The sequence below is a fragment of the Triturus cristatus genome, chromosome 1_2 (assembly GCF_964204655.1).
Source record: "Triturus cristatus chromosome 1_2, aTriCri1.1, whole genome shotgun sequence".
In the NCBI taxonomy this organism is placed as follows: Eukaryota; Metazoa; Chordata; class Amphibia; order Caudata; family Salamandridae; genus Triturus; species Triturus cristatus.
In genome coordinates this window covers 99055418-99081389 of record NC_140580.1, presented here as the reverse complement: position 1 = coordinate 99081389, position 25972 = coordinate 99055418, and the positions used below count along the sequence as shown (strand labels likewise).

The following is a 25972-nucleotide window of genomic DNA, read 5'->3' as shown; positions in this document are numbered from 1 at the left end:
GATTGAAATCCCACTTGTGGCCTTGTTGATGCATCATGCTGATCAGGTCCGCAAAGCAGTTGTCGACCCCCAGGCGGTGTTCCGCAAGGAAATGAACCTTGCAGTGGATTGCCCAGTGTCAAATGTCATGTGCTAGCATACACAGAAGGGGAGAGTGAGGGACCCCCATTTTCTGTACGTAGTACATGGCTGTTGTGTTGCCCACCATTACAAGGACTACTCTGTTGCAGAGAATTCACTGCAAAGGCTTTCACAACTATGTGAATGCCAGCGAGCTTTATGTAGTGGGTGTGTCGCTGCAAGTGAAGGGTAATGTGGGGAGGGTGTGACCAGATGCCTGGAAGTGTTATATTGCACAGATGAGAGCCCCCACTCACTTAGGGATATGTTCGTGGTTATGATCACCTTTTGAAGAGGGTACAAGAAAGGCCTGAGTTGTAACAGATTTCTGTTGTTCCACCACTGCAGAGATTGCTGACATCCTGCAGTTACTAACACTAGTTCTTCCCATTGACACTTTACTTGTGACCAATGTCTCACGAAGCACTGTTGGAATGGCTGCATGTGCAATTTAGCTTGCAACACAATTACTATGAACAGATGCCATCATCCCCAAAAGCTTCATTACAGTTCTTACTGTTAATGGACAAGTGAACGGAAAAAGGGGTAGCAGTTGTTGGAATGCCATCATCCTCTGCTTGTTGGGGTATGCTTTTACTGTGACACTGTTTAAGGTTGAGCTCAGTAAGGTTTGGATCCATTTAGGCTTCAGATGGGACTTCTTTGCAATTAAATTGAACCCTAAGCTGTGGAGGAGGTTAGGGCTCTAGGAGTGTGTTTTAAACATAGCTTCATGTCACCTGCTCTTGATTAGCCAGTGTTGAGATATGGAAAGACATGGATGCCTCCTCTGCATAGACGAGTGGCTGCCACCACCAGCCACTTGGTAAAAACGCTTGGAGCCACAGTGAGCCTAAAGGGTAGTCCTGTGAATTGGCAGTCCTGCCCACTTATCACAAATCGACAGCACTTGTGCTGAGCAGGGTGGATAGGAATGTAGTGGTAGGAGTCTAAAGCCATCAAGAAGACTCCCTGACGGAGCATTAGGATGATGTCCTGCAGGGTTGTCATGTAAGGGGGGCATGGAGGTGATGTCAGGTGGTGAAGCAGTCCTTGGAAACTGAGAACCCTTTACTGGGGTTGTATGACGTTACAACCCATGCTTTTACCTCGCATGCCATTACATTGTAATGTTTTACCCCAACTTGCTGTCGGGGGTGCGCTGGCGTTTGGAATAGTATAATTTACGATTCCAAATCCAGTCTGTGCAACAGTGGGGAAGGTGTTGGAGTTAAATCCAACACCGTATACCCCCTACAGCAAGCCATTTTCGTTGTAATGGCATGCAGGGTAAAAGCATGCGTTGTGATGCATGCTTTGTAACGGTTGTTTCCCCTTTACTGGAGCCCATCTGCTCATGCCACTGTTACCCATCTAACCTCCTCCTGAGTATCCCCAGCTAGTCGAACTCTGTGAAAGGCCTGTTGGCACAGATAAGATGGTGCCTGGCATGAGGTTGTGGTCTTGGTCCCAACTCTAGAATGCAGACTGCAACAGGAGCCCCTGGGTGTAGCCGACTGCAGGCACACATGGACTTTGCAATCATATTTCCCGCTTGTCGACAAATGAGATGTTCCCCATCAAATGGGATGTTAAGAAAGTGCTGTTAGAATTACGGTTTAAACCTGAGATGTAAAGCCATGAGTGGTGGTGGAGCAGTATGCTAGTGTTGATACTGTGGGATCCTACGGTCAACAAATATTTGCAGTGGAAAATTCTTTCTATCCTCAACTAGCTCCTCACCCATCTTTTTGCAGGTCCCAGGAAGGTGCTTTGCTAGAGCCTTCCTCTCCTCCCAGTGGTACATATCTCATGTGGACACCAACCCCACCGAACTCGTGATTCGCCATTGTGGGGTTGCACCAAACACAACAGTTTGCCAGTGGCTTCAACACGCTTACTTTCCATATCTGCATAGATGTGTTAATCATTACCTGTATGGTGGCCCTCTTCCTTGCAGTATGGTTTACTAAGACATCAGGGAATACTGGTCATCTGATGTATGTGGGTCATTGGGAGAGGCCTTAAACTTTCGCTACCCGCTTGGCATGACCACCGTGGCTCTGACCAGGTCCTTAAAGTTGCCAGAGGCGGACTTAAGCATGCCCTTGAGCACTGGAAAGAACTGGACAGTGCGTACAGTCTTTGAGAGGTCTTCCAACAAATGGTCCTGTAAGTAGATACAAATGTATCCTGTAGGACATGCACTGCGACTTTATGGTTGCTGATCAGCCTCTGACTGACTGCATTATACACAATGTAATCATAAGGGAGAGATTGTTTTGCTGGATATGTTTATAGAGGACTGGATTACTGGATAGGGGGTCATTCTAGTCTCCGGTCCCAGCAGGTGGGCCAGAAATGTCTCCCTCCCCATGAGGACTACTTGAATACGAGGAGTGCACAGACCTCTGAGGAGATTCTGGAAGAGGTGGTGAATAAGACAGGGGTGCCAGTGGTGATGGAGGCAGAGGAAAAGGTGGTTGCGAGTGACTGGATGTGAGGCTATAGAAGTGGGTTTGAAGCTTTCTCTTGATGCGTCTTAGGCATCAGATACCAAGGTGTGTGAAAACCAAGTTCCTCCCTGGATGTCAGTCTCCATTTCTTGGGAATCTGAGGCAGAGTGCTTGATGATTTTCCAGGAAGTTCCTTTGTTGATTTTTCCTCAGTGTCTGGTTGGGTGAAAAGCTGTGTTTGCCTGGCGTAGATTTCCTCAGTTAGTCTCTGGAGGGTGGGTACCTCAGACTCTTCTGACAGCACAGATGTTTGGGAGACACTCTCAGGGTCCTTTTTGTCTCCAAAGGGAAAGTATCACTGCCCTTGGAGCAAGAAAGTGTTGAGGAACATCATGGCTCAACTTCCTTTGTTAGCAGCTAGCTCAGCTCCAAAGCCTTTTCTCAGTGCAGACCACAGCTCAAGGGTGGTGGTGGACCAAAGGCTGGGGGTCCAATACCCATGGGAGAAGCTCTCTGCCTTGGTGTAAGGCACTGCGGTACTAATCATAGTCCTCTGTGTTCTAGTAATGCATTGCTCCATCTGAGTCCATGCTGAAAGCTCGCTCTCCTAATCTTCTCCCGCTGTAGCACTGGAGGATAAGGTCTTGGGGCTGGGTGTCTGTTGTGCCATCCAGATGCCAGAAGGGCTGTCCTCCTCAGCCTCTATGCCAAGCAGGTCTTATCCGCAAAAGTCTTGAAAATCTCGGAGGATGAACATTGCTGCTGCATCTTTTTTTTTTTCAACTTATGTTTTACTGGCATTTGAATGAGAAAAAAATGACAAAATACACATTCAAGGACACATGACAAGTTCCCAAGTAATACACATGTATCCTAACTCTGAACAAAGTTTCCGGTGGTGGCCATGCCCCAGAGGCCTACTCATAGCATCACAAAACAAAGCATAAGGACTCTCAAACTTCACAAAGGCAACGTAAAGGGAGGCGGTAATCCAGGAGGTCCCTGAAATGTGACCGTAATTCCATAATATAAGAAAGAAATGGACAGAAAAAAAGAAATAACAAAGTTCATGCCTCATTACTATCCCTAAGAGAGTCATGGTGTCATAAGGAGAACAATGGGGAGGGCATACGGGGGGTGGCAGGAGGGAGGGTGGTGAGATTGGGTGCATACAGTCAGAGGGGTGCCCAACCACAGACAACGCCCAACAGGCCTCCAGCATCTGGCTACACTAAGCGTTCAATCAGTCAGGGTAGCCCAAAGCAGTACTCCATTCAACCCAGCAAGGTCAAGTGGAAACCTTCAACTCCTCCCGGTCATCCACAACTGTGGGAAATTCCCATTCACACACCACTTCCCACCATAGGGGGACTATGGGTCTACAGTGGACCCCACAGGCCTTCTCTTGCTTCCATGCTATCTCCTCAGCCCAGGAAAACAGAATTAAATCTTTAACCCAGGTTTCCAACCTGGGCCCCACTGCAAATCTCCAGGCCATGACAATGCGTCGATTGGCCAGGATCAATCCCAGGTCAATAAACCTGTTCCCAACCTTAAGTGTGGGTCTAGGAAAAGCGCTCGGGGTTATTAGAAAGTGACCTATTCAGAGTTAGTTCCATTAAACCTGACAAAGACCTCATCGAAAAAACCAGGGAGCCATGGGCAGTCCCATGTCATGTCTCCAAAATCCGCGTCCAATGTTGCACACCGTGGGCATCCACTAGGGTCACCATCATAAATGGCCCGGATCCTATGTAGCATCAGATATGTGTGACGAGTGTAATTATAATGGATGTATTTGAGGCGTGAGTTATGCAAAACCTTCTGGAAGAACGCCAATACCCCCCCCCCGCTTAGCAGCATTCAAGTCCCGACCCAACCCAACTCTGCAGTCCAGCATTTCCAGAGGGTATCCAAAGGCAGAACAGCCAAGCCATTTAAAATTGTATAAAACCACATGAACAAGTGGCTGCCTAAACCCATTGTCAGCAGAAGTTGAAGGACACCGTGCGTTCGTGGTTCTATCTCACCCATACCCCAGAGGTCTCAAGAGTGCACGCATGAGATCCTCGTAGGTGAGAAACTGTCCAAGGCCGGTTTGTTCCAATAAGTCCTCGAGGGAGATGAAGTGGCCAGCTTGGTATCAGTCACTCAAAGTCACTATCCCCACCTCCGCCCAACAGCACATCTGTCCTGCTGTAAAGAAGGTTAAAGGATCGGCGCGTGGCAACCCAGCCAGCAGAAACCCAGGGGAATAAGGTGGTGTTCTCCCAGTTTGCCGCATGCACCGCCGCCAACAGTACAAAGCTGTTGAGAGGAGAATGCCTATGCACGAAATCCACTGAGCAGGTTTAAGCGGTTTGGCCAAAAGTGACCCTCGATGAGCTCAGTGACCATTGGACCAAGCTCCACTAGCCCAGCCCCATCCAGTCACTTGGTGATCCCCTGGATCTGCGCCACCATGAAGTAGAATTAAAAATTCAGCATTCCCAGTCCACCCTCAAAAAACAGGTGACGGAGGGGGACAAAGGAGACCGTGTGGTGGCTACCGTTCCACAAGGTCGAGAAGAAGAACATCAAGCCGTCAGAACCAAGGCGCAAGAACCAGGACAGGGAGATTCACGGAGAAATAGAGGTGTGGGAGTATGACCATTTTGGAGAGCGCCATGTGTGCCAGCTTGAGCGATCGCCAAAAGGAGACAAGAGGAGTGAGTGAATAGACTTTCCCAGACTAAACTCCCGTAAGCCCTGGAGCTCATGAAAAATCAAAATGTCTAAATAATAAATGGTATGCGGTGCCCAAAGTATATCAGGCGGGCAGGAGCTGGGGAGGGGGCACCATCGACCACCAGAAACACGCAGGTTTGGACCAGAATGTCAAAGTACAAGCCAAACTCTTCAAGGAGCCTCAGCTCCCGGGGAATGTCTCGCTCACCATTGTGCGGACAGATCAGCAGATCATGCGCGTAAAGGGAGAAAACGTGGTCTGTACCTTTCATCCCTATTCCCCAGCTTTCGCCCTCCGCAGGGACCTATTCCGCCAGCAGCTCAATGGTGATGGCGAACATCAGGTGTGACTGCTGACAACCCTGTCTCGTGCCACGAAACACTTCATAAGGCTGAGAAATCGTCCGTCTCGTTCTGAACCTTGCAATTGGACAGGTGTAGAGCAAGAGCATCCACTGTAACCATTTGGCACCTAATCCCATTCGTAGCATGGTGGTCTCCAGAAAGTCTCACCAAACCGAGTCAAAGGCCTTTTCTGGATCCACCAACACTATCACTGCACTTATGTTAACAGACAGTTCCCAGTTGTAAAGGACGGTATAAAGTCAACGATGGTTAAGGGAAGTGTTGCGGGTGGATATAAACCCATTTTGATCAGGATCTGCATGTGGAGTAGCAGTTGAGTGGCAAGTACTTTACCAAGTACTTTAAAATCAGCATTTAGTATGGAGAGGGGCTGGAAATCTTTGACTGTCACCTCCGGGGAGTCAGAATTGGGCAAGGGAACCACCAAGGCCTCCTTAGTTGTGGCCGGAAGCAATCCTGCCCCAAAAGCCTCTGCACATACCTCTTCCTATTTCATCCCCAATATTCCCACAAATGTTGCATAAAACTCTGATGGGAACCCGTCTGGTCCCAGGGGCTTGCCTGTTGCCATATCTTTAACAGCACTTCTAATTTCTTGGGCTGTGACCGGATCACCAGAGCCTCTCTCACATCTGCAGGGAGTGTCTGAAGGGCCAGGTTGTCTAAAAATGGGCCTACCATCGCTGGCAGGGCTGCCCCAAGTGGTCGATAAAGGGAGACATAATAGTCTTGAAACGCCCTGTTGATGTCCCGCGGGGAGGAAAGAGTCTCCCCATCGAGGGTCAGCAGGCGGGTAAAAGGGCCCCTCTAGTCGGAGGGCGGACAAGTCAGGCAAACAGCCTCCTCAACTTCACCTCTTCCTCATGAGCACGGCTCACATAGTTCTTATAATTGTGTCGCCGCAGATGCTCTAGTGCCACAGTGTATCGCTGCCCGGCCTCCAACAGTCGCAGGAGGGTGCCCGCGATGTTGCCCAGTTTGTTATCTCGCTCAAACAGAGCATCCTCCAAGCTTGCAAGACCCCGGTCAAGGTCTTTACAGATACCAACAGACTGGCCCAAGAAATACTCCCTGACCACCACCTTAATGTCCTCCCACTCCGTTCGCCTCCACAAGGCCGTCCCAGTGTTCATGGCAAAGTACTGAGTTACTCGCTCCTCTAAGAGAGGGCACATCTGCGAGGTCAGCCCGGTGAAACCTCCACATGGGTATCTATGGACGCTCCACAGTCGGCTGAAGCGCCAGCAGGAGTGGGCAGTAGTCAGAGAGGGTGAAGACCAGATATTCTGAGTGGGTGACGCAACCACTCAACGCTCTAGAGCACACAAAGCCGTCCATGCGAGTGTGAACCCAAAAGAGACCAGAATAAAAGGAATAATTTCATCCTGCTATGTGTTGTGTTCGCCAGGCATCCTCCATATCCCAGAGTGAGAGCCAGCTTCTCAAAGTTGCCGCTGCTCTATGAGCCAGCACCCCGAGCAGTTAGTGGGGTGGGAGCATCATCTAGGGTGGAGTCAAATAAGCAATTAAAATCTCCTCTGAGAAGCACCCCCACATCCCCAACATCCCTGTCAGCGTTAATCGTCAAAGGGGACCCCAGCTCTAACCCAGATCAACGTCCCCCTCGCAAAGGCTGAATACATCGTGGCATTAATTTGACCCCGCTAGTGCCAAAGATGCTCCGCCTCTGTGTTTGTGAGTTGCTTTTTCAGAAGTAGGGCAATGTATACTCAACGCCTCTTAAAATACATAAGGATTTTGTGGCACGTGACTGCAGAGTCCAGGGCCCGGACATTCCATGTCATCAATCTGTAAGCTGTAAGTGGGCAGGTCATGGTGGGTGTAGCGTGTCAACCAATGACAGGACATCGTCCTGCCACCCCAACCTCATTCATCCCTGTGGCATCATGAAACAACAAAAAACAAACATCCCAGCTTCTTGGCCCAAAAGCAGTCCAGCAAAGGCTGGTCACTCAAACTATAGAGTTCAAAAGTGCTAGAAGCACCCTGCACCACCATTCTGGTATCTCTGGAATGGCGAGAAGGGTAGAACAAGAACTGAACAGTTTGCGGTCACCGGAAGCCCTGGTGGCACAAGCCTGAGATCCCTAGAGGAAAACAGACCTTTCTGGTAGAGGGGAACAGTTAGACAAGCTAGTCTGCAGACTGTGGGGTCGCTTTCAGCAGTGAAAACTTCACCCCGGTTCTGTGATATAGTCTCACCGGAGCAGCGCCCCGAAGTTCCGCTGTTGTCCGTATTGAAGACCATTGCCTCAGGAAACACTGCTGCACGCAGTGCCCCGCTCTGTCCATATCTGACTGCGTTTGAGTAGATCTTGTCAATCCTTAACGCTGAGATGCTCTATGAGACCGACGCCGCCTCGGGCACCGGGGGTCGATGTCTCCTCTGCTGCTCTGTGGCCCATCAGTCCCAGCCTTGTAGGCCTCAAGCCACGACCAAACTTCATCTAAATGTTGGCAAAAGTGGGTGCCGCCAACAAGCATGATGTTTAGTTTGGTCGGGAAAATAAAATAGTAGTGGATTCCCTCGGCGTGCAACGCCCTCTTCACCTCCAAAAAGGAGGCTCATTTGGTCTGTACCACTGCGGTAAAGTCTGGGAAGGTAGATACTTCGCTGTTATCCACTAAAAACGGCCCTGCCTCGCTCACTGCAGCAGTGAGTCCTTATCCCAGTAATGCAGGAGCTTGGCAATCACAGGCCTTACTGGACAACCAGAGCTGGCGGATGGGCAGGGAACCTATGTGCTCTCTTAAGAGCAAAGAACGACACGAGCTAGGTCACGGCCATCTCGGAGCGTATCCAGGATTCTAGGAAGGCCACCATGTACGACCCCTCCGTGCCCTCAGGGAGGCCCATTATGCACATATTGCTTCGCATGTTGCGCCTGTAGGAAGCTGGCTCTGTATATACTATACCAAAGTGAGGTATAGTGTGCGCAGAGTCCAGTGGAACCCCAAAGGTAGGCAGTGGTAAAATTAGATAGCACCTCACTCTCTAGTTGTGGTAGTGAGGTCAAGCAGTAAGGCAGTATCAGAGGACAGAGTTAAGCATTTGTTGTACACACTTAATCAGCAAATGATTTCACACACTTAAAGACTGAAATTCAGACCAATTGTTTTTGTAGAAAAATATTCTTTTAAATTTAAAGGAATGCCATGCTAGGTTTGCGCGGGGTTGCCAATATGTAACAAGCATTTGCAATGCAATAAGTCTCGCATTTACGAAAGTTTGAGCTATTGGCATTGTAAATGACAATGTCTTTTATTTATGTGTTGTTTTTACAACAGATAAATAAAAGGCATTGTCATTCACAATAACAATAGCTTAAACTCTTGCAAATGCTAGGGCTATTGCGTTGCAAATGCATTTGGCGTCCATGCTATTAAGGGTTCAAAAAAGGTGTTAGGAGAAGGCATGTCCTGCCTGCAACAGCAGTCAATACAAAGCTATTCGAGAAAATAGTGCTTGAAGGTTGTAATTAAAGCCTACCAAGTAATAACACACGTAACAGGGGGTGTCCTCATGGGAGGTTTCAAAAGGAGACAAGGCGGTACTAAGGGGGGACTACTAAGCCTATTGACCATTGAAAAGCCATAGTTTACAGTGGACAATGACACACGCCAATGAAAAATGTGGGCGGAGCTTCAAGTCCATACCTGAATACAGCATGCCTCGCAGAGCAGCGCATGCGCTGCCCAGGCTCGATGTAAAAAATTCTTGGAGAGTCACCAAAATACTAATTGGGTGATACCCTATGGAAAGCATGGAATTTTAATGTATATGTTGTAAGCCATGCCCTCAATTACATAGGCCACACTTTTTGAAAAGGGCTCCTAGTTGTAAGCCACGCCCACTATAGAGACCTGCCCCCACCACACACACTTTTTTCATCGCACTTACAGGCCAGGTGATGGCATTGGTAGAGTCTACTTAGAATGGGACTGGTGAAGCGCCATGTCCCAGTGATAAACAAGACTGGATGAAAGTCACCCTTTGAAATGGGGTTGTTTGGGTCAAATGCAGGGGGGAACTGACATGCTTAAACAAAACCGCATGCATTTTTAAACCAAAAGAAAAAGACTTTAATAGTCTAACTTCGGAGGAAAATAACCCGACCTGCTCCTAAACCGAAATTCAGCGGATCAAATATGGCTCGTAATGATGTATTGTCTGACTGCAGCCAAACGTTGTTGCTCAAAATGACGTTTTTTTCTGTTTTCACTCAGTAGGTCATCATAAGATTGGATTGGGGAAATGTTTAGGACAAATGAGTACAAAAAGATCACACACTTAAAGCAAAAATGATGAGTATTTCTGAACAGTGACCTTAGTAGTAAATCAGGAACGCAGAAAAAGCCAATTGCAATGTGAAAAGTGGGAAATCACAATCCAGATATACTGATGTAGGAAAACATGAGAAAAAAAAGGAACAAACAAACTGACAAGAAACGTGAGATAAAAAAAAAACCACTAAAAGCAGATACCCTACTTCCCGGGCAAATCTAGACGAACAAGAACCGCTACTTGGAGAAAATCAGTATATATAACTGCAGGCTAAACACACGTTGAGTGAAAACACATAGTAAAAAAAAACACAAAATATGTACGCTCGGGAGAAAATCAAGGGAAGAATAATGAGCAGAAGAAACAATGTAGGAGAGATATCAAGACGAAAAAAATAGAAAAATAATAAAGGTTACAGTTGAGATCTTAAAGGGAAGCCCCCTCCCCTCCCCCCCAAAAAACTAACAGAGACACTCTAAACAATCAAATCCGGATTAAGGTGAAATAATAAAAAAATGGCACATGGGGGAAAGATAGTGGTAAAATAACAGCGAGAATACCAAAAATGGAAACAAGCATACTCCTTAAGAAAAATAATGTGAAAAGTCAAAGATAGAATAGAAATTTCAAATTAAGCCTAATTCCAGGAAAGAATTTAGGGGTCACACTAAACCTGGATTAAACAATATCGCGCACTTTGAAGAAGGATAAAACCGTAAATCGAAAAGTCAGGGGTGTAAACATAAAACGTGCGTTTTTACAAAAAGCAAATTAGGAGTCCAATGCAAAGCGGACCAGTAATTTAAAGGGACACTTGAAAATTAAACTAGAGAGACACAAATGTGACATGCCTAGTTGTGGTAGGATTAGAATTAATTGTCAAATTAAATGTGTTCTTTAATTGCGAGACAAGGCTCAAAGACAAACAAGCCCGGCGGAGCATGGCGCGCGTGCTTGGCGGGGGCGGGGGAGCGCATTCCAGGGGGGGAAGCGGACCCTTTGAAGTGCGATGCCAAACGGATTGCATGGCGGCACGATGCGCGTGATTGTGCGAGTGCTCGGCAAGCAATCCGCCTTTCGGAGCACTTTTAAAAGCCCCTTGATAGTCTTGCTTTGCGATCGCTTACGCGATAGCAAGGCGAGACCTAAAAAGTGACAAACTACAAGCAAAATCCCTTCCTTGTTCAGGATATGGGACTCAAAAGCTTGCAGAGCCAGAGAGGAAAGTCTGACCCAGCAGTTTGATCCAATTGTCTCTGGCCGATCATTACTAGAATGTCTGAGCAGGGAATTTTATACTTTGTTGGTATACTAACTATACTGTTCAGCAGTGCTGCCATGCTTCGAATGCATAACTGTTTTACAATTATTGTGACTGTACCACTGCATCTCGGAATGATTTCGAGGTTGAGTTTGAGGGGATGGCAGGATGAAACTTCAGAGTATAACTTTTGGGCAGAAAACTTAAACCAAAGTACATTACAAATGTAGGAAAACATGCAAATGTGCAACACAAAATAATTGTCCCCACAGTTTTACAAAATGGGGAAACACTAAAAATGCCACTAGAATCCACCAAAAATGAGCACTGCAAATAGGAAACCTTAATTGTATATATGGACTTCTACCCCCTAATATATCCAGACCATGGGCGGTTTCTTGTCCAACACTATACCTTTGCAATATGAGAATTATGAAATTATATTTTCAATGGAATGCCCACAATGATGTCACAGTTATGCATTAGTAACTTTTAGGTTGAAATGACAGCAGTCATCTTACTTTCTTGTGTACTTTTAGGAGCAGGAGGTTTGCGTGTCGCCCAGTTAGTTCGGATCTGGCGTCCTCCAAGCCACTGTCCCCCCATGTGGACAATCGCATTTTCTGCATCCTGCAGCAGAAGAGAAACAGTGTGTAAGGTACCAGGTTATATCATGCAATAGGCAAGACAAACATTCGCAACAGAATAGTGTAATCTTCCTGACATTTCTACATTATTAATTCTTCAAAGCTCACCGAGATATAAACGCAATTCTGCAAAGCACTTAAAAGGTTTCCTTTCAGTCAGTCCATTCATAAGCCACGCTGTTCAGGACAGCTTTCCCGTCTGTGAAACTGTCCTACCAGCTGACATGAGGTTGGTCTGATCTCAGCAGCCTCCTCACCACTGAGCTGGACAAGGCCATTTCAACATGACAAATTAATTCAACCTCTTAACTGTTGCATTAGACATAAAAGAAAACAAAATAAATTCAAATAGCACACTCCAAAACTCACTCAGTCCAGGTTTCACCCTCTAATCCTTGAAGAACAAGTTACTTACCTTTGGTAACACGCTTTCTGGTAGATCTTCTAATTGCACACTCCTCTCCTTTTGAATGTCTCCCGGACGTCAGACTGAATCCCAAAACTTCTGCATTGTACCTCTGCGCACCAGTAAGTGGTGCTGTGCGGCTCCGCATTGAAGCCATTCCGCTCAGGAAAAGGCACGCGGGCCCTTGGAAGCACCACTCCTGCACGCTGACATTAGTTGCTTTCGAGGCAGTCCAAGTCCCCAGATACAAAGCCCCAACAACAAATTGACTTACTTTGACCAGTGTACAGATTCCTACACTAGGGACCTCATTAATATAGAGGCCAAATCACAGAACAGAGAGAATTGGAGAGTCGGTTACAAATCTGCGGTTAGAGTCTCTAGGAGAAAGAGCATTACCAAAGGTAATTAACTTGTTCTTCTAATTGAGAGATCTAACTGAAGATTCCTCACCTTCTGAATAGATACCATAGCAGTACCTATTAGGAGGTAGGTGTAAGAATTGGCTCAGACCAAGAAGACTTGTAGGACAGAGCAGGTCAAACGCACTTCTCTGCAAACCTGGCTGTCTTGATAGTAGTGCTTCGAGAACATAGAGAGCAGCGCCCATGCAGCCGCCTGGCAGATGTCCAGGACAGGTGGTACGTAGCTTTGGCTCTGGTAAAATGCACATGCAGACTTTCTGGAGGTTGCATTTTGGCCAAGGCATAGGAGATCTTGATGCAAAGTATGAGACGAGAGGTGGTCCTCTTCTGCATGGCTTTGCATTTTGCGCCCCAGCAAACCTCACAAAGAGCTGATCATTCACCTGGCGTTCTTTGATGTGACTGATGCACTGATGAGGTTCAAGCAATATTTTCTCTCCTCCTCAGAGGGGTGAAGCAGAGGTGATGGTTTGACAGGTGTGGAACGGCAGGACAACTTTTGGTAAAAAGGATGTTTGCGTCCACTAAACCAGTTTGTCTGGGAAGAGGGTGGTGTATGGCAGGTTAAGACAGAGGGCCTGGAGCTTAATCACTCACCACGCCAAGGTGATGGCGATAAGGAGCACTGTCTTGAGGGTGAGGAGCTGGAAGCACCAGGTGTGAAACAGCTCAAAGGGAGTGCACATTAAATGTGAAGACCAATTTAAGGTCCTCCTGATGCATTATGAAAGGAGAGGAAGAAAACAAGTGCGGGAGACCTTTTAGAAAAGTGCATCACAGCCAGTGATTTGAGAATACGTCCTGAAGAGAGCGGTGCCTTGGAAACTCCAACATGCAGAACTGGCGGTGGCACACAGGTCGAAACAAGGTTATTCCCATTTACAAAACTGACCTTGCGCCACTGCCTAGTGTAAATGCCACAAGTGATTCGCTACGTGTCAACAGGTGAGCTTGTCCGCCTTAGCATTAAAAGGATCCTGCCTGGTGGTTCGCCGCCAGGAAGATACCTTGATTGTCTAGTCATTTTCAGAGGTCTAGCAATTCCTGACACAGGTTCCAGGACCCCACGTTGTCCTGCTTGTTTCAATACCACATGAAGGTGATGTTGCCTGTAAGCACTTGCTGCACCAGCCTCCCTTTGATGGACGGAAGGAATGCTTTTAACACCAACCAGATGGTTTCCAGGTCCAGGAGACTGAGTTAACCAGGCCTCCACCAGAGACCTAAGGCCTCTGATCTCCATCTCTCCCAGAAGGTCACTCTAACCCAGGAAGTATGCATCAGTCACCACTGTCAACTCTGGGTGGGGTAGGGAGAGGAGTCTGGGTTGGGAGGGTGGTTTGGGGTCGAGTAACCATCGCTGCAGATCTTTCACATTCTCCTCCAAGATCTGGATGTGGTCCGAGAGGTCCCCTTAATGTGGGGCCCAGTGAGACTTCAGATTCCAGTGGAAAGGTTGCATATGCCACTTGGTGTGCTTAACCAGCAGGATACAGGAAACCCTCAGTCCTGGCAGCCACAGAGTCGACCTTCACTGGAATCCAGGAGAGATGCTACAAGATCGAGGCTATAGAGTGCCACCCAGCCTCTACGTGGAAAGAGTCCACGAAGCATGCACCCTGGAGTCTTGGCCGAAGGGAATAAATGGGTTGGGTACTACTCATGGCTACACCTGTACACTTCATACCAGTGTGAAGTGTATGATTATTTTGTTACGGTGCAAGGCCCATCCCCCTGAGGACCTCACAATTTACAGTGGTGACTAGGAAAAGGTTACTTACCCTGTAAGCATCTGTTCGTGGCATGTGCTGCTGTAGATTTACATGCTTGGCATAGTTCCACCACCTAGTGTTGGGTGTGTGCAAGTTGTTTTTGTTTGAAGAAAGTCTATTGAGTCACAAAGAATAATGACGACTCCTCTTTCTTGTAACACGCATGGTCATAGACTCCTTTGTTAGATTGCTTTTCGCAAGGCGGGTGAGGATGGAGTGTAAAGGATAGTGCAGTATAGTGAGATGACCATGCAAAAGGAATATAATATATAAGTAACTGCAACCAACAGAAGTTTCCGCGGAGGAGGGTGGGCGCTGTGAATCTACAGCACTACATGCCACAAACAGATGCTTACTGGGTAGCACAACCAGTGGAGTGATAGAGGAAGCTGGCCCCTACTACATGCACCATAATGGTAGGCGATGTGTCAGGGCATCGGTGTACATTATGGACCTTGAATAGTTCAGGAAGCTACAGTCCTGCCTACGGTTAGACGCAGCCAAGAACAAGATCTTTGCAATGTTCCATCTCGAATTCAAAATAGGAGGACATTACCAAAGGCACTCTTGTGGCATATTTAAATCAAAAGAAAATGTTCTGTACTGGTAATGCTGATCCCTTATATTGAATCTTAACTGTTTATTATGCTTGCTAGTAAGGATGTGAAAAGATCCAGGATAACATATGTTCACCCTCTAATCCAGCTGCATTGTCTTCACAATGTGGTCCAAAGTTACTATGTGAAAAACGTATACAGCAGAAGTGTGTTCAGGTAGTAGAGAACCCAAATTATTCCAATATACCTGTTTACTGATGAAGTATCTGCAGAAAATACAATTATGTTTTCTTGCTTCCAGAACATATTCTATGGTGCCTAAGAGAAGTAGTGCTTATTTTTGCAGTAGATTTAGATGGTGGTATAAATGTTTCTAGTGGAAGAAGATTGTTACCTTTTGAAGTTCATACAATGGTAAGAGTTGTGAAGCCTATGGATGGCTGGTAAGCACACTGCTAGAAAAAAGACTAGGAAAATAGCAGTCATTGATTCAGTCATTAACTTGCGTTTTACACTTCTCCTGAACAACAAAGATTTGGGGGGAGGGATGGTACACAGTTTTTCCATCAAACTTTCTATTGTTATCCATTTCTTGGTGTAACAGCCTTGTACATCTGAACTTATAGACTGATTCTTTTATGGCACTAACTTTTATCAGTATGTCTATGCCTCAATTACCAACAGTGGTCTTAATTACAAAATGTCCTAGGAAGGTAATTTGACCCAAGGCAGATCCTTTTGATTCTTTAAATCTCACAACAAAATGCAAGTTCCACCCCTAGGAAGGGAGATCAGCAGATCAACTTACACTAAGAAACCCTATAATAGCAGCACTGAAAAGAATCAAAGACACACCAAATGCTCGATCACAAATCATAATAGTAAGGAAAACTTCATGCACTTATTGCTGAAACATACATGAAAATAGAGCAGCAAAAGTGAAAATAGAAAGCCTAAAGGCGGGAGATGGGGGTAATGTTGCATAAAGGGAAAGTGGCGGTCAAGATAATCATTAATGTTGAGTGATCAAGATGTGGCTTGAGGAAGGAATGGTACAGGGCACATTTCCTCAATGCTCCTCAGATTCTTACACATGGATCCATAATCTAGTACAAGCAATGGACCCCAGGCCACTGTATCAGTGGAATGGCTGTTGCGATCACCCCGCAACATCAAACCAAGAAAAGACAGCACTGTGGCACTCCATCCAGACTGACTGGGGTAGGCCGTGGAGCAGGGAGCTAGAGTTTGGCACAACCGCATTTAATGTGCTGTCTATTGCAAACTGCAGGAGAAGACAATGCAGGATAAAACGTAACCCAGTGGATGGTGCTTCTCTAGGGACATGCTTTGATTGGGCATTTTCCAAGAGATAGTGTTTTTCAGGATAGAGCTGAGAACCTGAGAACTATGCAATGACCAGCTGAAGGCAGAAAGTGGCATGGGGCCAGAGTTAACTTTTGAACCCGGCCGCAAGAGCATGCACTAGCGGAGGCAGGAGGAGTTTGCACCTTAAAACTGGAGAGCACCCCATGACCTGTAGCGGGCTACAGAGACAGTGGATAAAGGCACTGATGAGAGTATAGTGAGGCCCAGGCTCACAGGCCCCAAAGAGGCACATACTTGAAGGAAGTTTCTGCTAGCCAACAGAATATTAGGCTTGGTGTGCTGGAAAGCCAAAAAGGAAGGAAGGCCAGGTCTGATTGCATAGATATTGGTGGAGGGGATTGACCTTTGAGTAATAAAGCCAGGGCAATGTAGTCTCATACAGCTGCCTTTAAGTAGGCCTGGGTGTAGTTCGCGGAGTTTTGCTTCGCGGAACTTCGCGAAGCTACGAAAAACTCTGCGAAGTTCTGCGAGTGGCGGAGTGCAGTGCGAACTGCAGTTTGTGCTGGTATTCCTGCCGCTCGGGTAGAAATTCTACCCGAGTGGCAGCTCGCGCTCGCGAACTTACTGTTCGCGATCTTACTGTTCGCGATCGCGAGCGGGGAAAAAAACTCCGCTGCACATTGCGAAGCGGAGTTTTCTGCACTCTGCAAGCTCCGCGGAGTACAGAAAACTCTGCAAACTCTGCGAACGGAGTGAAGCTCACCGCCCAGGCCTCCCTATAAGCTGCTGAGCACCAGGGGTGGTCGCCACCCCCTCCCAGAGGACGGGGCTCAACCAGACTATCACGGTTCTACTGTGAACTCCCATCCTGGTTCGACTAGACACAACATGCCTAAGGGTGCGTATGTCTCCATGAGTTTTGATTCTCTGGCAGGAGGGGTTACAGAAAACGTATAAGAATTAAGGCGGCTTGTGGACACCTGTACCACCAAGCTCTTAAGAGTGGGGTGTGAAAGGAGAACATCCAGATCCCTGGGAGTACGTCTGTGCAGCCTTTCTGCTTGCCTATTAACTGAGGGGGCAAGATCCTGGCTTCACCCAAGTGCCCACAAGCACATCAGTAAGGGCCTCACTGATGGTAAGTATATGTTTTTGGCTTTGTTGAGCACCTCAGTTAAAACATCTCCCCTAATCACTGTTGCGAAGTAGGCGGCCTCCTCTATTGCCATAGTTGGTTTAGGGGAGGAAAGACCAATCTCTTGAGAGGTGGCCTGCCCACAAGCATCCTGCATATCCAGAAATAGGTTTTTGTCATCATAAGGAAGATCACCATCATCATTATTGTCATCAGCACAGGGTTGAGAGGTTTGTGGGTCAGAGTAGGAGTACAGACGTGCCGTTTGCGACCATCAGAGGTGGCGAACACAGTCTCAGAGTCTGATAATACGACTTGAGTCATTTCTGGCATCAGAGCCTGTGATGAGACCTGGGGGTACGGAGTCTGTCATAGTGCTAGAGACGGCAGTCAGTGTTGTGTTAGAACTGTATTCAGTGGAGCTAGACTAGAAGACAGGGCCTGGCTAGAAGCAATGTAGAGTGGTGTAGTCTGCATCAGGATCAGATTCGCCATCGGTAACAGACTGGAGGTACCTCAGATCATTGGGGCCCGAAGGTGCTCCAAAGGGATCTGTTGGGGTACCAAAGATTTTGTCCAAGGCCAGATTAAACTCATGGAGCTGTTGGGCCATCACTTCTGACCTGGGGAAGTCAAGGAACATCGGATCAATTGCAGAATAGATTCCGAATTGAGGGCGGTAAGTACTCTGTGGCCTAGAGATAACCTAATTGGTAAAAGAGACCCATACTTCGACAACTTCTGCTTTTTGGATGTCTTGAATAACCTCAGCGCCTTTACTTTAAAATGTAAGCACTTGCAAGAGCAGCCCTGGGAACAGATACACCAGCACCTTTGAGCTTGACCAGGACTGTGCCTTTTTTTACTTTCTCCAAAGTTCTGCAATTGCAAGTTTGACTTCGCAGCTGGCCTTATTCACTGTTTGTGCAACGCAGAGTCATGCCTTGAGCCAAGGCACCAGAGACAGACATCGTAGGTGTCAGTTACCGACATCTGACAGTGGCAGTGCTTGCAGGGTTTAAAACCTTATCGTTTTTGGAGGGAACTTGTCCCTTGCACACTGGATAAATTTGCGGGAAAGAAAACTGCCAGACTGTTGGGATTTGAAGGAGCTTCAAATCTGGGCAGGAAGCTGCAGAAAGAATGAAACTGACATCAGCACACTGAGGTGGCTCAAATCTAGTGGCTCAATAGACACATGCACTGTGCATCAGACGTGGAGCCACCCAACGCCACATACAGAAACGTAAGGGAATGCTATCAAAATTCTCCTGATCCAGTCTAGCACCTGGGGGGATTCACAAGGTGAGGAATCTGGTTAGAATTCTGTTTCAGAAAGTTCCCTTTTTTGAAGCGTACAATGACCTCCAGCAGGGTAGTTATTTTGAACTGTGTCTTTCTAAATATGCTCAATGTCTTTAGATCTAATATGGGTCTGAGAGTCTTGCCTGGTTTTGGTAAAGGGGAAATAAACGTAGTAGACACCTTGTTGCTTTTCCTTTGAGGATACCTGCTATATTATTTTCTTGAGTAAGAAGTAGTTTCACTCGTCACAGGCAAAGCTGATATTCTTTGCTGCATGTCTTTTCTTGTGGTTTTATTGTAGGGAATTTGTTTACCAGTTCTAAGCAGGAACCAAGCTGGATTAAGTCAAACATCTATTTGTCGGAAGTGATAGTCTTTCACTCCTTGGTGAAACCTTAAGATTCTTCCTCTTGAAGGTGTTTTGTGCAGTAGGGTTACTGCTGTTAAGTCACTTGCTGGAGGGTCCCAACCCTTGTGGAGCAGTCCCTTTTGCTCTGGGTCTCCCCCAGAAGGTATGTTGTGATGGGGATTCATACTGCCACTACAATTATGTGTTTGTTGAGTCTCTTGGTGGCATGAAGGAGGCATGTGATGCAGTCAGTTGGAAACCCTTCAGGCTGTTCTTTTCCTAGTGTTAATTCCTCCACAAAAGTACACTTTGAATTGTAAACTCCTCATTGCCTTTGCAGTCAAACTGTCTTGTTTTATTTTTTTATGTGGTGAGATGCATAGTCCACCGAAGAGGACCTCATCGGTAAAATACATTTATCACTGAAATGGGCACCTACTGCTTAAACCCCGAGAACTTTAGCCAGGCGTGTCTCCTCAGAGTTGTGGCCACACTGGCAGTGTCTGCTACATTGAGTGAAGACTTTAGACAGGTACTGGCAATGCTCTTACCTTACTGAATTACCTTCTTTACCCTCTTCTTGTGTTTTTCAGGCAGTTGTTGCAAGAGGTCTTCAACTTTATTCCACTGCTGGTGGGCATGCCAGTTTTGCAAGGTATTCGAGGTATGCAATATGCCTCTGATTTCTCCAACCTATGATCCACCATGTCCATTCACTTGCTCTGCTTGTCAGCAGGGGCTGGGTGTGTGAGTGGGGGGGCATAGTTGGTTGGCACTCTTGTATGCTGTTGTGACGATCAAGGAAATCCATAATGCCAGCAAAAACGCTCCTGCTGGTAAGTAAGCGTTTCGGTTTGCAGCATGAATCCTTCTGGATTTACACGCTGTGCATCTGATTACACAGCAGTGTTTGGTTCTCTGGGAAGAATGGGTTGCAATGTGGGAGAATTGGCAAACCGGTGTCGTAGTACTTTCTGTCCCAGGTTGCAGCCATGCAGATGTCGGCAAGCTGTACGCTTGCCAGGAATGCTAGGGTTGCGCCCTACTACTTGGTCGAGTGTGTCCTGTGGCATGTCTGTATTGTCTTTCACGCCCTTGCATAGCATGGTTTCGATAGTTTCCACTATTTCTCATGCAATTTTCCCTTTGGTTACTGGTGTACCCCTGCTAGCCCCGGCAAAGGCGATGAAGAGCTGGTTGCCCTTCCAGATTGCTTTAGTCTCCTGTAGGTAGTACATAAGTGATCCTCACACATCCAAGGTATGAAGTGCCCTCTCTGCTTGAGTCTACGGTTCCTGAAAAAAGACTGGCAGTTGGATGCTCTGGTTGACGTAGAAAGGTGATGCCATCTTTGTTAGGAAATGTGGGTTCGTTCTCAGGACATCCTTGTCCATTTGAAGGTATGGTTCTAGGATTGTTAATGCTTGCAGCTAGTTGACCCTGCGGAGTGATGTACTGGCTATTAGTAATGCATTTTTTAGGGTTAGGAACTTCAACTTATTTGTGTGCATTGGTTCAAAGGGTTCTGCCATGAGTTTCGTGAGCACTGTATTCAGGTTCTACACGGTTGCTGGTGCTGCTAATTGGTGGCGCCACTCTGATCCTTCCAGGAATTAATCAATCAAATCAATCAATCAAACACTTTTAAAGCGCACTACATACCCGCAAGGGTCTCAAGGCGCTGGGGGTGGGGGGGTGAGGGGGGCTGCTACTGATCGACAGCCAGGTCTTGAGTGTTCTCCTGAAGGTCAGCAGGTCTTGGGTCTGTCGTAGGCTCAGTGGGAGGGTGTTCCATGTTTTGGCGGCGAGGTGGGAGAAGGATCTCCCGCCATTAATGGTAGTGTAAGAAGGCTGTTCCCTGTTGTTCCCCTTGTTTAACCGAGAATGGCGGCTAGGTGAACCTTTAGTGAAGCATAGGTTAGGCCAGCATCTAGAAGGTAAGGTATGTTAGCACTGTTCCGTGTTCTGTTCTTGTCTCTAGTCTTTCTTGGTCTCTGCACAAGTGGGTGTATCTGGTCCACTTGGCTGAGTAGCATTTTCTTGCGCTCTGTTTTCTTACCTCACTTCAGATTTTCACTGTTTGGGTGGTTTCAGTTGGAGGTGTCCAAACTATGTATTCAGGACCCACGCTGCTAGGTTGTGTGTGGCTGGCTCCAGGTGACACTTCCCCCCTCTACATGGTTAACGGGTCCTGTGTTGCCCTGATTGGTATGATTTGTCCTTTGGACATCTCTAGTAGATCCGAATACCATACCGGTCTGGTCCACTGTGAGGTGATTAGTATGAGTGACGTTCCTGGTAGTCTGGCCTTGTTCAGAACTCTTGGGATCAGGGGAATTGACGGAAAGTCATAAGCAAATCTCCCTTACCAGCTTATCGATAAGCAATTCTCCTAGGACTGGTGGTGTGGAAACCTGGAGGCGAAGTTTAAGCATTTTGCGTTTTCCAGGGTTGTGAACAAACCTATGTTTGGTGTTCCCCCAAAGTTTGAACACTCTGTCCAGCAATTCCTGCTTTATCGCCCATTCATGTGAGGTGTTCTCTTGCTTGCTCAGTCTGCCCGCTTCTGTGCTCTGCTTCCCGGGAAGGTATATTGTTTGTTAGCAGGGTAATGTTCCATTGAATAGTCCACTTCCATATCTGTTGCGCTAGTTTTGATAGTGGAAACAACTTTGTTCTCCCCTGCTTATGGAGGAAGAACATAGTGGTAGTGTTGTCAGAATAAATAAGCACTGTTCGTCCCTTCACATGCGCTCGAAAGATTTTCAGTGCTAGGAAGACGGTCTTTAGTTCCAGATAGTTTGTATTTCACATCTTCCACAGGGCTCCAGAGACCTCTGATCTTCAGAGTACCCATGTTCGTTCCCCAGCCCTTGTGGGACACATCTGTTATGGTCACCGTGGGAGTTTGTAACTTGAAAGGTCTTCCTACACTAACATTCGTTGGATTCCACCATTCTAACTGGCTTCTGAATCCTTGATATGACTGCCACTAAACCCTCCCAGTTCCCCTTCGCTTGTGACCACCCAATGCAGATCAATTCCTATATGGGTCGCATATGTAGTCTTGCATTTATTATGAGGGGAATGCATGAAGCCATTATGCAAATCAGCTTGATGACAGTCCTCACTGTCAGTGTCTGTCCCTTCTGGAAGAGGAGAATTTTCTCAGCTATTCCGGAGGCACTATTTAGGACTGGGTATTCTCTAGCTGTCCTCGAGTCCAATGTTGCCCCCAGGAACACCTTCACTGTCTCCGGAAGTGGAGACAGCTTTTCGTGGTTTATCTTGGTGCTTTCTGGTGACTGTTTGCATGTCCCTGTGGCAGTTTTGTTACGAGTTTGCCTTTATCAATCAGTCATCCAGGTTTGGGTAGACATGTATACCCTGTCTTTTCAGGGGTGCAGCCACTGCTGCCAGACATTTTGTGAACACCCTAGGTGCGGGCTTTATCTTTAAGGGTAGTACTCTGAATTGGTATTGTACTCCATCCACGAGGAATCTGAGGTATTTCTTGTGCTAGTGGTTCATTGGTATGTGAAGGTAAGCATCTTTTAGGTCTAACGTGGCCATATAGTCTCCGTTTCTTAGGAGCTTCTCGTAAAGTTGTCATTTGGAAATATTGCATTTATATGAATTTGTTTAGGTACCCGAGTTCTAGGATCTGTCTCAGTGTTGAGTCTTCTTTTGCTACTAGGAAGTATGGAGAGTAGATGCTCCCGCCTGCCCTCCTCTGTGTCTGCTTTTTGATGAGTTCCTGATTGGGTGATTTCCTGCACCTTTAATGTTGTTGTCTTTGAGGGGACACAAGGCGGTGTTTGGTGAGTTCTATGTTTTATAATGTTTAAGATTCAGTTGTCTGAGGTGTCTTTTGGTTCTGTAGCTAGAATTCTTTTTACTTGGTGTGGTAGCTAGCCCCATGCATAACTCTCCTTTCGCAGTTGGACTTGGGACAGGCAGACATAAGAAGAAAACTCCCCAGCAGATACAGCAAGCCAGAAAGACCTGTTGAAAACAAAGCCAAGAAGACAATCATAGGTTATGATGGCCAATGAAGATAGGTGGAGTACTTCGAAAAACGGCTGAACCAGCCCATGAAGTAGACTCCACAGACATTCATCAAACTGACCAGTAAATGCCAATCGACTGCAGCAAACCAAAGAAGGAACGAATACAGCAAGCCATCAAACATCTCAGAATTGGTAAGGTGACAGGACCTGAAAACAGTCCTGCAGAGGCACTGAAGGCAGACATTGAAACATCAATAGACATTCTCTACCCCATGTTTGGAAGGATCTGGAAAGAGGAAAATGTGCCATCAGAACGAAAGGAGGGATATATCTCATCAAGATCCCCAAGAAAGTCGACCTGAGTAACCGCAAAAAGAACAGTGGGATAACCCTTCTATCAACCCCAGGCAAAGTGTTCAACAGAGTCATCCTGAACAGAATGAAGGACCAAGTCGATGCTCAGTTGCGAGATCAGCAAGCTACCTTCCGCAAAGATTGAGCCTGCACAGACCAGATTGCAACACAGCGCATCATCATTGAGCAGTTGATATAATGGAACTCTCCCCCTCTACTTCAACATCAACTAGGAGAAGGCATTCAACAGTGTGGCCAGAGAGCCCCTTTGGAAATTCCTTCACCACTACGGTGTGCCAGAGAAACTCTTAAGAATAATCAGGACCTCTTACAAGGGAATGACCTGCAACATAGCCTATGGAAGACAACTCATGGAAGCCTTTGAAGTGAGGACCGGAGTCCACCAGGGTGATTTGCTCTCGCCTTTCCTCTTCCTGCTAGCCACAGCCTGGATCGTGAAAACGTCCACACTACGGAGAAGAAATGGGATGCAGTGGACAACTTGGACACAGCTCGACGACCAAGCCCTCTCTTCCATACCCATCTGCAGATAGAAGAGAAGACAGACAAAGTGGCAGCCACATCAGCACAACTTGGCCTCAATAACCACAGTGGAAAAACCAAGATCCTGAAGGCTAACAGGGCCAGCACAACTGCAGGCACTCTTGCAGGGATGCAGTGGAAGAGGCTGAGGCCTTCACCAGCCTGAGAAGTGTCAGACAAGCAAGGCAGCACAGGCACCAACGTCACAGCAAGAATCGGCAAAGCAAAGGCTGCCTTCATTCAGCTAAACAAGATCTGGGGCACCAAGGACCTAACGCTGCAAACCAGGATAGCACTTTAACACCAATGTAAAAATGTTCTGTATAGAGCAAACTCCTGGAGGACAACAGTGACCACCAACAACAAAGTCCAAACCTTCATTAGCACCTGTCTGAGGAAAATCCTCCAAATCCGGTGCTCAAACACAGTTAGCAACAACGACCTATGGAAGTAGGCTTTCCAACTCCCTGCTCATGAAAAAATCATTTAAAGGCGCAGGGGCAGTATAGGTGACACCGTCCGCAAGCCCGCATCAAACACCACCAATCAAGCCCTCACTTGGAACCCCCAATGGAAAAGTAAAAGAGTAAGTCCAAGAAACGCCTGCCGTCGAGGCCTTGAAGCTGACTGCAAGGAGATGGGTTACACCTAGAGTAAGACTCAAAGAAAAGCCCTGGACAGAGATGGCTGGGAGTTCTGGTTGATGGCCTATACCTCAGGAGGGGTAGTAGGCATAAGTAAGTAAGAAGTGTCTGAGGTGATTGACCTAAATTCGTGGAGGAATCCTCCTCGTCTCCCCCCCACTGGTGTTATGGCGCGGGGTTGTCGGTTGTGTGAGTCATTTGGTAGTTCCTACTCTCGCTGGCTGTCCCCTGCCTCTGAGCTTTCTGCGAAATGGCTGTCTCACCGGGTGTTGCCACTGCTGCTGATCAGATTGCTATGCAACCTGTTGGTTGAAGCCCTGCTGCTGGTGTTCTGGCTTGTTGAGAAACCCGCTCTACCGGATTGTCTTCTTTGGAGGCACCTCCCCTCCTAAAGGACTATCTGAAGTATAAGGCCCCCATGGCCTTAGCCGTTTCGTTGGCCTCGATTTGCTGGAATGCTTCCTCCACAGCGGTCCAAAAAGAGCCTTCCTGTAAATTGCATGTTTATAACCAAAGACTGTACGTCTTCCTTAAATCCGGAGATCCTGAGCCCTTTGTGCCTCCTCAGTGTGGTGTCAGTGCACATCTGTCTGCTAGCGGTGCCCGCCTGGTCCAGCACAGATTTGAAGCAGGAGTTGCCAATGTTCTTGCCCTCCTGGAAGATTGCTTTTGCTCCTCTTTGGAACTCCTCTGGGAGGTGTTGCATAAGTTCTTCCATTGTTTCCCTTTGTTGGTGGCCTTATCTGTTGAGCACAGAGTTGGAATTTGCAATTCTCCATTGCGTCGCTGCCTCCCTTTCTATCACCCTACCTACCAGGTCCATTCTCTTGCTTTCTTTCTTTGGAGGTGGACCGGTCGGTATGGGGGCGTTTTCCTCTTTCTGGCTGTGGCCACTATGATAGAGTCTACCGGTACATTCCAATTACTGTACTGAGGGTCTCGAGTGGAATGTTTATACTTCTTTTCCACTTGAGGAGTAATCGCCCTACCAGTGGCGGGCTCCTTAAAGACTGGTCTGTAATGCTCGGGAGCATGGGCACATATAGGTTTGCCTTCTGAGATGGCTTCAGGGTTTCTAGGAGGAAACATGATCCTTCCTCCAGCTAAACCCCATAAGTGTCTGCCGCCCTTCTGATTAGTCCATTGTACATGGACAGGTCGTCTGGGGGAGAGGACCTTGAAGGGTAGCTTTCAACTCCATCAGGGGATTCTGCATGGAGATCCTGCCACTCTTCATCAAACGGGCTCTGCTTCTCTGCC

At 47.2% G+C, this 25972-nt stretch overlaps 1 protein-coding gene across 2 annotated transcripts in view; it reads right to left on the bottom strand.

Annotated features, from left to right (window-relative positions):
* Positions 1-25972, bottom strand: part of TIAL1 (TIA1 cytotoxic granule associated RNA binding protein like 1) — a 574257-nt gene that overhangs the window by 180890 nt on the left and 367395 nt on the right. For both annotated transcript variants that reach the window (XM_085602861.1, XM_085602871.1), the window contains exon 7: positions 11758-11866. In XM_085602861.1, coding sequence (XP_085458987.1) covers positions 11758-11866 — 109 coding nt within the window. The remainder of the gene's footprint in view (positions 1-11757; positions 11867-25972) is intronic.